The 14,990-nt window shown below is 44.3% G+C and overlaps 1 protein-coding gene across 2 annotated transcripts in view; it reads right to left on the bottom strand.

Moving 5' to 3' along the window:
- Positions 1-14,990, bottom strand: part of LOC119955396 (ER degradation-enhancing alpha-mannosidase-like protein 3) — an 83,698-nt gene that overhangs the window by 7,737 nt on the left and 60,971 nt on the right. For both annotated transcript variants that reach the window (XM_038781461.1, XM_038781462.1), the window contains 7 exons: positions 13,271-13,395; positions 11,218-11,383; positions 9,082-9,236; positions 5,019-5,181; positions 3,720-3,911; positions 2,899-3,064; positions 2,330-2,521 (listed from right to left, as the gene is read on the bottom strand). In XM_038781461.1, the coding sequence (XP_038637389.1) occupies positions 2,330-2,521; positions 2,899-3,064; positions 3,720-3,911; positions 5,019-5,181; positions 9,082-9,236; positions 11,218-11,383; positions 13,271-13,395 (1,159 nt within the window). The remainder of the gene's footprint in view (positions 1-2,329; positions 2,522-2,898; positions 3,065-3,719; positions 3,912-5,018; positions 5,182-9,081; positions 9,237-11,217; positions 11,384-13,270; positions 13,396-14,990) is intronic.

Here is a 14,990-nt window from a genome sequence, read left to right on the forward strand (position 1 = left end):
GAAGGAGAGGCGGAGATTGTGGTGGCATTGGATGCGGAGAAGGCCTTTGACAGGGTTGAGTGGGGGTACTTGTGGGAGGTGTTGGAAAGGTTCGGGTTTGGGGTGGGGTTTATTAAATGGGTGAGGTTGCTGTACGAGGCCTCGATGGCGAGTGTAGCGACAAATGGTCCGAGTACTTCAGGCTCCACCGTGGGACGAGGCAGGGGTGCCCCTTATGCCCCTTGCTTTTTGCGCTGGTAATAGAGCCTCTTGCCATGGCTCTCAGGGAGTCGAGGAGGTGGAAGGGTTTGGTGCGGGGGGGGGGGGGGGGGGGAGGAGGAGCACCGAGTGTCGCTATATGCGGACGACTTGCTGTTGTATGTAGCAGACCCGGTGGGGGGAATGCCGGAGGTGATGGAGATTCTTGCTGATTTCGGGAGTTTCTCGGGACATAAATTGAACCTGGGCAAGAGTGAGCTGTTTGTCGTGCACCCGGGGGATCAGGAGGAGGGGATTGGTAGGCTCCCGCTAAAGAGGGCAGTGAGGAGTTTTAGGTACCTGGGGGTTCAGGTGGCTAGGAGCTGGGGGACTCTGCACAAGCTCAATTTTACTAGGTTGGTGGAGCAGATTGAGGAGGAATTTAAAAGGTGGGACATGCTGCCGTTGTCGTTGGCGGGTAGAATACAGTCCGTTAAAATGACGGTGCTCCCGAGGTTTTTGTTTTTGTTTCAGTGCCTCCCCATTTTTGTTCCGAGGGCCTTTTTCAGGAGGGTGAACAGCAGCATTCTGGGATTTGTTTGGGCGCATGGGACTCCGAGTGTAAGGAGGGTTTTTTTGGAGCGGGGCAGGGATAGAGGGGGGCTGATGCTGCCCAACCTCTCTGGGTACTATTGGCCGGCTAATGTCTCGATGGTACGTAAGCGGGAAATGGAGGGGTAGGGGGCAGCATGGAAAAGGATGGAGATGGTGTCCTGCGGAGGCACGAGCCTGAAGGCACTGGTAACGGCTCCGTTACACCACGAGCCCGGTGGTGGCTCAAAATTTGGGGGCAGTGGAGGTGACACAGGGGGGAAGTGGGGGGCTCGGTGGAGACCCCGCTGCGGGGGAACCACCGGTTTGTCCCAGGGAACATGGATGGCGGGTTCCTGGGGTGGCACAGGGCGGGCATTAGGAAGTTGGGAGACCTGTTTATTGACGGGAGGTTCGCGCACCTTGGTGAACTGGAGGAGAAGTTTGAGCTCCCCCCCGGGGAATATGTTCAGGTACCTGCAGGTCAAGGCATTTGCTAGGCGACAGGTGGAGGGGTTCCCTTTGTTGCCCCCGCAGGGGGTAAGGGATAGGTGCTTTCGGGGGTGTGGGTTGGGGATGGGAAGGTGTCTGACATCTATCAGGTAATGCAGGAGGTGGGGGAGGCGTTGGTAGAGGAGCTGAAGGTTAAGTGGGAGGGGGAGCTGATTGAGGAGGGGACATGGGCCGACGCCCTGGAAAGGGTGAACTCCTCTTCATGTGCGAGGCTTAGTCTCATCCAGTTCAAGGTGCTGCACCGGGCCCATATGTCCGGATCTAGGATGAGTAGGTTCTTTGGGGGCGAAGACAGGTGCGTCAGGTGTTCGGGGAGTCCCGCGAACCATGCCCATATGTTCTGGGCATGCCCGGCACTGGAGGAGTTCTGGAAGGGGGTGGCGGGGACGGTGTCGAGGGTGGTGGGATCCAGGGTCAAGCCAGGTTGGGGACTCGCGATATTTGGGGTTGGGGTGGAGCCGTGAGTGCAGGAGGCGAAAGAGGCCGATGTCTTGGCCTTTGCCTCCCTAGTAGCCCGGCGGAGGATCTTGCTGCAGTGGAAAGAAAAGATGCGAGACCTCCGAGTGTGGAGACCTGGATTAATGACATGGCGGGATTCATTAAGTTGGAAAGGGTCAAGTTCGCCCCGAGGGCGTTGATACAAGGGTTCTTTAGGAGGTGGCAGCCTTTCCTCGACTTTCTGGCTCAACGATAAGGTACTAGGTCAGCAGCAGCAGCAACCCGGGGGGGAGGGGGGGGAAAAGGGGGGGATTTAGGGGGATAGTGTTTAAGTTAATTTGCTTATTGTTAATTTATTCTGTTGTTTATTGGGGTTGGGGGGGGGGGCTGGGGGGTTTGTTATATGCGTTGTTACGGGTGCCGGGGGGGGGGGGGGGGGGTGTTTATTATTATTATTGTATTGTTTTGTTGATATATATTTTTCAAAAATTTCAAGAGGAAAAAACATTTTGATTGCCTTTGACATGCTAAATGGGTTAACAACTACACAGACAGAATTTTTATAAACTCTTCCTGGTAAGGACTGACTAAGCTAAAAAAAAATACAAACCTTGCCCCAGCTGCTTGGATTTATCTATTAACAATACATCCACATTCTTATTTTCGTTCAAGGCATCCAGCAGGATTGTGCCTTCCTTGTGGAAGAGGAAAAGGAGAGGTATGGTGATATCACTGCCGTTTTCTCCATCACCAGCCATCTGGAACACAGGCGAGGAATCACTGCTACTGCCTTCCACATTATCTGAAGAAGGGAATGTAGAGGAATTAAATAATTGAGATGCAGACAAAATGAAGTACTCAGACAAATAAGACACAATTCCCCAGCTTTTAGAAACACAAATGCCCTATTCTAAAAATATCCTTGTGTGAATAATTTTTAGCTACTGCATGCCTCAAAATTCATCAAAATGACAATCCAGCACAAGGTGATTCATTTAGAAAGGAAAAGGTACTCAATCCTGTGGCTTCTGTACAGCTCTATTCCAGACAACATATAAAGTTACTGTGAAGGAAGTCCTTTTTTTTTGAAAAGGTGAAGCAGAAACTTGTAGCATTTTTCCCCCACTTTAAAACAATAAAGTAAATTATACCAACATATTAAAAATAAATAACACCCACCAATAATGACAGCACCAATAGCTCCAGCCTTTTGCAAATTCCTCGCTTTATTTGCAAACATGCAGTCTCCCCGTTGTGCTAAGACAATTTTACCATGGACCTCATCTGAGTTAACCATATCCAAGCAGGCAGTGTACGGGATGGCTTTCGTCAGGGTACCTTTAACCTACAAAGGACAAAATAGCTGATGCAGTAACAACCCGACATAACTAATGGGAGTGCAGAGGAGGAAAATAATAGGGCAATGTGATAGAGAATTGTAGCCCCGATTTGACAGGTAATTAGTTTCTACACTTGGCTGGCCTCTATACATCGAGGAGCAAAGAATACAAAACTAATCAGGGTAAGAAATATCATCGGGACTTTTGGTGGTGCATCAGTAGATTCATTGGAGCAAGTAGCTTACCTGTTTGAGGGCGTGACTTGCCCTTAGCAAAATAAAAAATGTAATTAAGGCACACACACAGTAAGTAGTTACAAAGTGGATGGCAGTAAGAATTCAGCTGTTAAATCTCATGAAGAAATTATTAAAGGCTACCAAGAATTGAAACTTACTTTATGAGAAATTAATGAGCTACAGACCAACCACCAAGTGGCCGACTGATGGCACAGTACAGTGGTTTTTGAACCTCAATAATTAATAAAAGAAATATCACTCAATTAATTTAGACAATCCCAGAGAAGTGCCAAGAATAAGATTGCCTGTTCGACAGCGCAACTTTATGCTCTGTACAAATTACAAACCTTCCCAAAACAAATTCCACTAGCTGTACTTCCAACTACTCATCTTTATGTTTAAATAGCAAGGACATGTCACTCACCCCATGTTCCTCTTTACTGAGGTCCATTCCAAAATGAGCTGGACCTGCAGCTAAAACGACTTGTCCCAAAAATGGGGGAGATATAATCTGCACAGCAAACAATGTCATCTCGCCTCTCGTCTGAGCCTGAGCCAGTTCAATGATTTCTGCAATAAACTTTAAGCCATTCTGACCATTTTGTGAACTTGCAGCCTGAGTAAGACATTCCACATGTCAATAAATCAAATACAATCCAAGCATTCATTTTACATTTTTAATATGTACATTTTTTCCTGAAGTGTCAGCATCACCCAACTCACTCTGATCTATTATCAGTTCAGTTTAAGCTAATATCAGAGTAAAAGGGATGTTATGTCAACCTCATCAGGTTGCATTTGTTGAATGCCTGTTGGTCCAGGTGCATTGCTACAAATAGGAAAAGGCAGAAGTGGTGTTGATGATAGGGGGAAGGGGACAACAACACCAAAAAATAATGGGCAGAGGGGAAAAACATGACTTATCCAGCTCTTGACTGAATCCTAGAGTTTAAACGTTATGCATAATCTAGGAAACAGATCACAATCCAACAGCTGATAATTACGCAAATTACTGCGGATGCTGGAATCTGAAACAAAAACAGAAAATACTGGACAATCTGAGCAGGTCTTACAGCATCTGTGGAGAGAAAGGGAACTAATGTTTTGAGTGCAAAGCTAGCTCCCCTCGCTCTCCACAGATTGATCGTGATTGTCGGAGGGCGCACTTCCGAGTCTTGCCGACTGAAATATTGCGCGTGCACACAATGATGTCGGGAAGCAGGCCTGATGTCTTCTCCTGCGATTTCACATGCTTCCAGGTAGAGCGTGCGCCCAGCTGAGCACCCCAAAATTCTGGTATATGTCTTGAGCAAAGTACTCTGATACTTTCCAAAAGGGAAGAATTGAATAAGTGTATTTGGAGAGGGTAGAAGGAAAAGCGAATATCTTCAGTGCCACCCTCTTAAAACAAAACTCTAAAGGTAAATCCCAACATTTCATAAAAAGCCAGCTGTTAAAGTGAAGGGCAGGTCTGGCGTGACCTCCCGATTAAACTAAAATAATAATGCTTATCCAGGTTATTGTGATGTTTAAAAAATTTTTTTAAAGTGTTGTCTAGCTCATGGATTAATATAGATTGCAGGGAGGAAATGTATCAATGACTAATGTATAAGTGCAGAACAATGTAAAACAGGCACTGTGGTAACACCATTTTCTTTGCTTTTACGAGGCTGAATCCAGTTAATATTTATTTTCTCTGTCCATCTTCATCCCGGGTACTGACCTGATCAGGTGTATGCGTCAGTTGGATACGTCCATCATTTGTTGACACTACAGTGAACCCCATTTGTTTCAGGATTTCTACATGATCCATGCCATTGGCAACAAAATCTTTTGTCTGAAGTGAAGGGAATGCTTTAGGCTGGGAAGGTTCCATACACCTTTCCCTGGAATAGTGAAATCATATGTAAAGAAAGACAATTTTCACGTGCATGCATATATTCAGGGGGATCAATTCTTCAGGACTTAGAATCACCAAATAGAAATTTAAGTGAGGCAAAAAAATAATTGTACTGCTGAATATTTTGGAAATATATTTCAAACATTCTAATGCAGGTTGACAATTAGTGAAGGAAGCCAATTATAAAAGAATGAAATACATGTATTTATATAACACCTTTCATGACTACCAGACATCTCAAAGCACTTTTACAGCCTCAATGAAGTACTTTATTTTTGAAATATAGTCATAGTCATTGGAAACACAGAAGCTAATTTGCACACAAACAGCAATGTGGTAATGACCGGGGTCATCTGTTTGAGGGGTAAACATTGACCAGGACACCGGGAATAACTCTCCTGCTCTTCTTGAAAGTAGTGCCATGGAAACCTTCACATCCACCTGAGCAGAGATCTGGGGCGAAATTGTCCGACCCCAAGCAGGGTCGGAGAATTGCCTGGGGCTGCCGAAAATCCCGCCCCCACCATGGCAGAGATTCTCCGCCACCTGGGAATTGGCGGGGGAGGGAATCACACCCCGCCGATTAGTGTGACATCCCGACGATCAGCGAGGCCCCTGCGGCAATTCTCCAGCCCGCAATGGGCCGAAGTCCCGCCGCTGGGAGGCCTCTCCTGCCGCCGAGGTTTGAATCACCTCTGGTGGCGGAGGGATCGGTGGCGCGACCGGGCCCCCGGGGAGGGCGCGGGGCGATCGGACACCGGGGGGGGGGGGGGGGGTTCAATCGCCCCAGGTGATTCAAAAAGAGAAACATTTAAACAATCGGTACCAGGGCAGACTCCCCGGCACCAGTGGAGACTAAAACAAAGGCAGGCCAACGGTTACCCAGCGATCGAGGAATGACCCCTTTATTGGAGAGAATCGATACAAATGATTGGGATATGGTCCAATTAACTGGGACCAAGTACAGGAACCGCCCAGAAAGGCGCGAAACCCTTTGGGGTATAAAACAGAGTCCCCAAGGTCAGAGCGCTCTCTTAACAACTCTTGAACTCTTCATCTTCACCTTGGTATTTGGCTCTCAGCGACGAGAGGCCCGCCAAGCACCAGCCAAGCAAGTCTAAGGTCAACGCACGCTTCGAGATAGGCGCTCCTAGCTACTGTTCTATACCAGTTCGAAGCCAGCAGTATCAGAACCGGACAACGGCCATTGTTCTCTGACTGAGTGGGCACCCGAAGCTAAGTATAGGCTTTTAGTAGTAGTTGTAGTTTAGTGAGTAGAGTTTGTGCATGAGTAATAATTGACTGTGTGTGTAAATGATTTCAAACTTACTAACTGGTGTATCGAGTTATTGATCAGTATTCGGTTTTGAACCTTGTGGTGGTATCACAAAGATACCTTGCAACTCTTGAGCATAGGTAATTAAAACAGAGCAAATTAAGGAAAGCATAACGAGCAACAAATCTTAAACTTATTGGTTACAATCCTACAGGAACAGTGTGTGCATTCCATATTTGGCAGACAAAAAGTCTGCAACTAATAGTAACTTGGTTTAGGGGCTGTCAAAAAAGGCTATACTTTTCCAAATGTCAGACAACAAGCTGTTGTTGAGGTGACTATTAGGAAGAACAAGGGGCCAGGGGCCATGAATGCTTGGGTTGCAAGAGCTGAGACTGGGGAAATAATGCATTCAGTTTTGAAGCGGATGAGTTTGCATATCTGAAAACTGGACAATCAAAAAAAAAAACTGGCTCTTTAACTCAAGTTCTCGTTCTTTAAATGAGCATCTGGGGTGAGCTCAAGTCCTTCCTTAGTTTACACTGCAGATTACAATGGGACAGATGCCTCAGTGCACATCATTTCACATATTTTGGATCCAGCAACATTGCATTTTAAAAAACCCAAAGAGAAGCAGGTACGGATAACAGTATTAAAAGCAGAATAATGTCTATTCACACTTATGTTGTATCACTTTAAAACTTGTGGGTTGAAAAGTGCAGTCAGAGAACAACTTCTCAAATCTCTGGCTGTGCTATTGAGCAATTGGATGCTGTGAGTTTCAGAACAACAGCCCCAATTCAAGATTTTTTTTAATAGGGAAATCATCAGAACGTCTTGCTGGATGATTAATTTGAAACTGAGCACATTATAATCATTACCGTGTTCTGCTTGGTAAATCTTTTGATCCAGCAAGCTGTCTTTACTCTCAGTGGCACTTGGGAGTTTTCCTAATAAATGCCTTCCAAAAAGCAGAGGACAGGTTGGACAGCTTTAAATAAAACTCTAAGCTGACTCAAAAATTTACTTTCATCTGTTCTTCAAAGCATACACGACTGATGAGAGATAGCCACTACAATGTCATGTTTCTGTGCATCAAGGTCAGAATATTCTTTATGTACGAATGTTTGACAGTCATCTCAAATCCAGTGAGGCAAGTTCAGTTAGGATATGGTTCTCAAAATCATGAGTAGGTTCTTATGGTCTATATGCTGCCTTTTGTCTTTGTTCATACATTTATTCTCCAAATTCTAAGCACACACTGTGCCTTTAAACCGGAGTTGTTCAAAATGTGACCCGCAGGTGGGTTGCAGGCAGGTGTCAGGAGGGTCACGGAGCGATTGCTTGTGGCATTCCTGATTACTGGAGAACCCCCCCAGCAGCCACGACTGGCTTGTCAATACAGAATGCCAGCCGAGATCAGCTTTTAAAATGGAACATCTGGCCAGAAGCAGCGGTCAGCACATACACTGACGTCAAGCGTCCTGCATGTACATGCTTTTGGCTATCCTCCACCCTGACCTCCAGGAGCTCGTCAAAGGCCCCCTCCCCCATCAACTTCTGCAGCAGCTTGGCTACATACGTGCCAACATCCGCTTTCTCAATGCCTTTGGGCATCCAGACAATTCTTAGCTTCTGTCTCCGGTAGTGATTCTCCAGGTCCACCACCGTCTCCTTTAACTGCTTCTGGGTCTCTCGCATCAGACTCACTTCAACCACCAATGAAGCAAGTTCCTCCTCGTGGTCCCCCACCACCTCCTCCACTTTTCAAATAGCCTGACCCTGGCACTCCAGACTCTGCTCCACGTAATCAATTCCCGCTTTTAACGGTTCCATCGCCTTAGCTCAGTCCTCCCTCCTCTGTCGGCTAAATTTCTCATTTAAGAAGTCCACCAGGTGCTCAGTCGACCACTGGGCAGGCAAGGCAGACACTTTAGACTCCACCATCTTGACCTGTGTCGAACAAAAATTCTCTTGCTCCAAATGTACCCCCCACCCCCCAGTCTGTTCTGTAAGGGCCATTAAATTCCACTAGCAGTTTTCTATCTTCCACGTTGGGGGGGGGGGGGGGGGGGGGGGGGAATTAAAGTATAGCCCATTGCCTATATCTAGGATGAAAGGGTTAATTAACAACTTTCTTTTTTTTTCAATGTTCTCAGGATATCGTATTAAAACAGAACTTCTATTTTAATTGCTTTTAAGGAGGCTCTTTGAATGCACAAATGCTTTTCACACGTTTAGATAATTGTGTTTTATGTTATTTCAATCAAAAGATTATTTTTTTTTCTTTTTTTTTTATAAATTTAGATTACCCAATTATTTTTTCCAATTAAGGGGCAATTTAGCGTGGCCAATCCACCTACTCTGCACATTTTTGGGTTGTGGGGGCGAAACCCACGCAGACACGGGGAGAATGTGCAAACTCCACACGGACAGTGACCCAGAGCCGGGATCGAACCTGGGACCTCAGCGCCGTGAGGCGGTTGTGCTAACCACTAGGCCACCGTGCTGCCCCCAATCAAAAGATTATTAACCTTTTTTAAAAATTGGAGTTACAAAAATCACTTGATTTCATATGATTAAATTGTAAAATCTGTGGAAGCAACGTACCTTTCCGTGGCGGTCTGTGAGCTTACATCTAGAACTATATCTCTGTAGGTTTCTCTTATTTTCTGTGCGTAGGACGGGTTATTGGGAAACATAGTTTGAGCACTGGGGCACATATGGGAAAGGACACTATCTTCTTTGTTTTTCAACTCCCCACTCTAGGCAAAAGAAAACATAGATTGAAAAAATTGGGAGCACTTAATATTGCAAGTTATTCTTTTTTCCAAATTAATGCAATTGGATGACAATCACAAAGAAAACTACTCTGGTCAAAATGCGAACAACAAAAGCGCATCTGTGTTGAATAGCTCAAAAGTACACATGCTGAAATAGTCACATGATTTGACCAAATCCATGTCTGGCCAGAGTATATCCAGTCTCCGACTATCCGGAAAATGGGAGATCTGGGACCATAATTCCTCCTGCTAATAGCTGATTCCACAAGTTGGTTTCCCCCTTCGTAATTCTATACACAGTGATGGCGTTTAGCATCATTCATTTAATTCAGGGGAGGCGGTGGCATAGTGGTAACATCACTGGATTAGTAAACCAGAGACCGAGAGTAATGCTCTGGGGACCCAGGTTCAAATCACACCATTGCAGTTGGTGAAATTTGAATTCAATAAAAATCTGGATTTTAAAAGTCTAATGATGACCATGAAACCATTGTCGATTGTCAGAAAAACCCATCTGATTCATTAATGACTTTCAGGGAAGGAAATCTGCCATCCTTATTTGGTCTGGCCTACATATGACTCCAGACCCACAGCAATGTGGTTGACACATTAAATGACCCCTCAAAGGAAATGATGGATGGGCAATAAATGCTGGCACAGCCTACGACACCCACGTTGTTCCATGAACAAATTTATACAAAAGATGTCCTTGCAGTTATGTCATAATTCACTTGCCCCATGATATTCTTTTGAGGGGTTAGAGGAAATAGTCACTATCTATGCTGATCCTCTGCCAAACAATTTGAGTGGTGAATGAGCCAGAAGAACCATATTCATAATCATAGTGCAAGATTCTGCCGGTCTAATGGAGGTAGGATGATGGTGGGGAGGGACAAGGGGGTGATGTAGTAAAATCATGGGGAGCGGTGGGGGATCAGCTTCCTTACTAAGTCCTGTAGTTGGGGAATTCTACTCACAACAGGACTGGCTTCAGACAGGTGCCAGAGGCAAGAAGCAAATTTAAACATTGAAATGGACGATAAATGGCCATTTTATCAATCATCGGCATTTGGAAGAGGGCAGATTAAGCACCTGCTGGATCAGATGGCCACCAGCTGAATTCAGACAGAATCCCAATGATAGGCCGGTGGGGCAGCAATCTTCCATTCAAAAAGGGGGCTACAGGCAAGGAAGGTACTCTACGCCACCCTGGCGATTTAATGAGAGGGTCTTGCCCTCCATCAATAGAAATTTTAAGTCTTTTTTTAACATTTATACCTGGTGTAGGCTGCAGTGCAACCCTTAGCAATGGCCAACATGCTTGGTGACCTGCCAGCCCTCTGATTGGACCAGCAGCGCTAGGGGGCGAGCAGGTCTCCCGCACAGAAATGCATGCCTGGTGGCAGCTAATTCATGAGCTGCCACCTGTAAAATCAAGGGGAAGTCATGTGTGTTGTCAACATGCACTTCTGGCTACTGTCTGGACTCCGAATATTTGATAAGATTCTGCTACAGAGTCATTACAGCACTGAAGGAGACCCCCCTCCCCCCGCCTCCAATTGCAACCAATTTCCCTCAGACCTTAAACAGGATTGATGGAAGCTGCCATCAAAACTTAAGTTTAAAACAACTTTTAGATGTATATGGAAAGAAATGCCCCTTCCAACTCCACAGTCCAGCTCTGCCTGCCACCCGACCAACCCCAATTTTCTCACTCCCCAACTTGACTCACCTCAAAACATCTGAGGGCGCCCAGCCAGCCAATCAGGTGCTTCTTGGTAGCAACTGGCACCTGCAGTCTGCGTGTACTAAACTAATGAGGCCATTGGACAATCTGCTGCATGCAGTTTGTAGCATTTCAATCCAAACAAGAACAGGATCTAATTCATAGACCAGAGTCTTAACTATTTCATTAAATACGATGGCATGTATGAGATAAAATGCAAAAAAGGCAATGACCTACCGTTATATTCTTACTACATGTTTGACAGACTGTGGCTAGTACAAGAGGCAATAAATGAGCCTCGGTGGTGAAAATATAGTCATCTATGTTAAAGGGCAGCTCATTGTCATCAGCAAACAGCAAGTAGAGGTACTTGAACATTTCAGCCAGAAAGAATGAATCCATCCTTGAAAAAAAAAAATTAAAAAATGCTATTTTGAGGTACAGAATAGTAATTCCTCCATTCCTGCAACTTCAATTCTGGCTATTCAAAATTTCCACTAAAAAGAAACAACAAACAATATTAGATTTTTTGCACAATACTGATAAAAGTAAAATTGTACTTTAGTCACAGTGGTATCACCTATAGGGCACACTCAAATGAACACTGCATTATATACATTTTTTTTTAATTTAGGGTACCCAATTCGTTTTTTCCAATTAAGGGGCAATTTAGCGTGGTCAATCCACCTAGCCTGCACATCTTTGGGTTGTGGGGGCGAAACCCACACAAACACGGGGAGAATGTGCAAACTCCACACGGACAGTGACCCAGAGCCGGGATCGAACCTGGGACCTCGGCGCCGTGAGGCTACTGGGCTAACCCAACACTGCATTATATTGATGCTGCTCTTAACATTAATGACCCATGCTGCATATATATCACATGATATTTATAACCAGGTGCCAATAATGAGTGTAATAACTTTTACTCTGATCTTTCTGTGGGGAATTGATTGTTGAATCTTGAAAGGGGGTTAAGGGTGACAAGGTAGCACAGTGGTCAGCGCTGTTGCTTCACAGCACCAGGGACCTGGGTTCGATTCCCAGCTTGGGTCACTGACTGTGCGGAGTCTTCACGTTCTCCCCTTGCCTACGTGGGTTTCATTTGGGTGCTGCAGTTTCTCCCACAGTCAAAGATATGTAGGTTAGGTGGATAGGCCATGCTAAATTGCCCTTAGGTGTCCAAAAAGGTTAGGTGGGGTTACTGGAATATGGGATAGGGTAGAGGTGTGGGCTTAAGTAGGGTGCTCTTTCCAAGGGCCAGTGCAGACTCAATGGGCTGAATGGCTTCCTTCTGCACTGTATAGTCTATGATTCTATTTCAGATTGATGGTAAATTATTAACTGTTTCAAAGTATGCAAACATTTCATTTGTGTAGCTGAGATTATGATCTCAGTCTGTCTGGAACAAGCATGCCAGAGCTGAATACAATTATTCACAGTTTATTACTTCACCTGCATCACAGATGCATTTAGTTTGCCAAGAATTGAGTCCAGGTAGTGAAAGATCACACCAGCCAAATGCCGATGTTAAACTTTACCGTGCTTTCCTGCACTGAGGGCAAAAGTTGGAAGTTTTGATCAGAAGGAAATTATTCTATTTCTATTTGAAGAATCTTGGTTAAATCACAGAAAGTAAGAAAGGCTGTGAGGGTTTTATTCATGTTTTAAAACTTTTATAGTGTATCTGTGCTACTGAGATGTTGATAACCAGTTTTGTGAACAGCAAACAGCAGTAAATGTTTACTGCTGATCATCAAGATTTGATCTTATTTTTTAACCAATTAATATAGGCAATCAACTAAAGATAAACAAAAAGGTCTTAAAAAGGAATTCCTAAAATTAATAGCCTAAAAATAACAGAAGTGTGTAAGTGAAAGATGTATTTTTTAAGTAGAGACTTTCAATAGATAGATGTTATTGTGGAAGAGAAAAGATGTTTACCCATTTTTATCAAAAGATTCTACCTTGGCTTTCTGGTACACAATTTATATTTTAACCCCAGGTCTTGTATAAATTAAGGTAAAAGATAAGCTATCTCTACCTTCAATTTCAATCTTTCGTTAAGATTGATTTTTTTATACTTCATTTTGTTTTACGAGTACATGATGGTATTTTTCTATTGGCTACTTTTATTTAATATAACGTGAACTAAAGAAAAATCAATCACATCCTTTGAACTGCCATTCAGTTCATTTAGTCAGACTGTTCTGACCCCAAAAAGTTAATAACTCAGTGCATTTTTGGACTGAATGATGCAAGTTAAACTACACTTCTGGCCCCAATGTACCTGTCCTCATGATTGCCAGTCCGGACATCTTGCACAGCAGCAAATCCACAAGGCACTCGTGCATGTTGGTTCAAACTGTCTACAACGGATTTACCAACATGGAGATAATAAGGGTCTTTGGTGGCCTGATTACAAAAAAAAAGTACAAAGCAGATTAGATGCTGTGATAGGAAAGAGAGCAGGGAAACTGCATTTTTGACTTTAATGACTGGAGAAAAATAATTCATCTTAATTAATTTCTAATAAACTTCCTCCGGCAGAAATAAATGATGATTATTGCTTTGGAATAAATGTGCGATGGACACAATATTAAATAAAGAGAGATATTAGAGACAAGTTCCATTGCCAACAGCCACATCATCAGACTTTCAGGTTAGTAGTAATTTGCATACCTATGCCTAAGAATTTGCTCCTGGGTCGGGAGCGCATTTTTGGGAGATTCCGTAACAACAGAGTTTTGCACATGCAGGGGGTAGTATGTGGTGTGAGCAGAAGTTGGGTCTGCTGAGCTTGGAAACCGTTCAGAAGCAGCACAGGGGCTGGTGGGCTGGGTGAAAGGCTCACATTGGTGATCCGGCACTTTGGTCCTAGATGCCAGAAATAAAACACAAAAACAACCCTCAGCCTTCACACCCTACCTACTCACACCTCCTCACCCCAAATGTCTCTCCATGCCCAATGCATGCCAACACATGCTCCTCATTCCTCCACCCTCGTATCCTCCATGCTAACCTAATTCCGCCCCCCCCCCCCCCCCCCCCCCCCCCCCCCACGGTCCCTTATATCTTGCATTCCAACATGTATCCATCAACTCGACTCAGCCCCATAACCCCATGCAAACGCTTGCCCTCCAGCCACCACCTTTTGTCCTTACATCCTCTATGCTAATTCAACCATTTTCTACCATGGGCTGATCTCAAGACCCATGTTGAGAGGAAGTAAAATAATAGTATTCACAGCCCACATCAAAGACTTTATAAGCACTTGGGAGTTGTCAATCAAACTGTGAACACAGGTACCCCACTGTGATAATGGCAGGTTCTGAAATCAATCATGCAACCCTCACAGGCTTATGCCAACAAACACAGAGAAAAATAGCAAGCACTGATTTTTTTAAAACTGCAGACTGCATTTAAAAAAAATTTAAATACCAGATTTAAATTCCTTGTCAGCTTATATGACAGTTCTCCAGAGGAAATCCACTTTTTATGCCCATTCATGTCTACTTTTAACATACCTCTCCAAAAGGTGTCCCTGGACTTCTCCAAAAGGGTACCCTACCCTTCCAAATAACCACTAGTTATAGAGTCTCCCCTAAACTGGTCATCCCAGTTACAAAAATTGGATCTGACTGAAAGCAGATACACTTTACCATGTGCAGCTGCCCCTGTGTATCACAGATGGGAAATCTATAATTCGCCCCTGCTCCCCACCTCACCCCACCAGTGAAAATAGTGGGGGTCGGGTTAAGGGGCAGGACTTCCAGAATGAGGCCTCTGATACCATTTTGGATATGTCGGTTTTCTGCAGATGGAAGTGAGAAGATGAAAGATTTAAGAATGGTAAGAAGGAAATGGAGAATACCCAGATACTAGCGACATTAAGCAAAATGACTGACAGTAAATGATAATAAATATTAACTGACTGAGAGTAGAATTTATTCTTTTTTACCTGCAGAATATCTTGGCTACTTTTAAATTCTAATAAAGAATTTAGTAGT

Source organism: Scyliorhinus canicula, chromosome 21 (assembly GCF_902713615.1).
Source record: "Scyliorhinus canicula chromosome 21, sScyCan1.1, whole genome shotgun sequence".
NCBI lineage: Eukaryota > Metazoa > Chordata > Chondrichthyes > Carcharhiniformes > Scyliorhinidae > Scyliorhinus > Scyliorhinus canicula.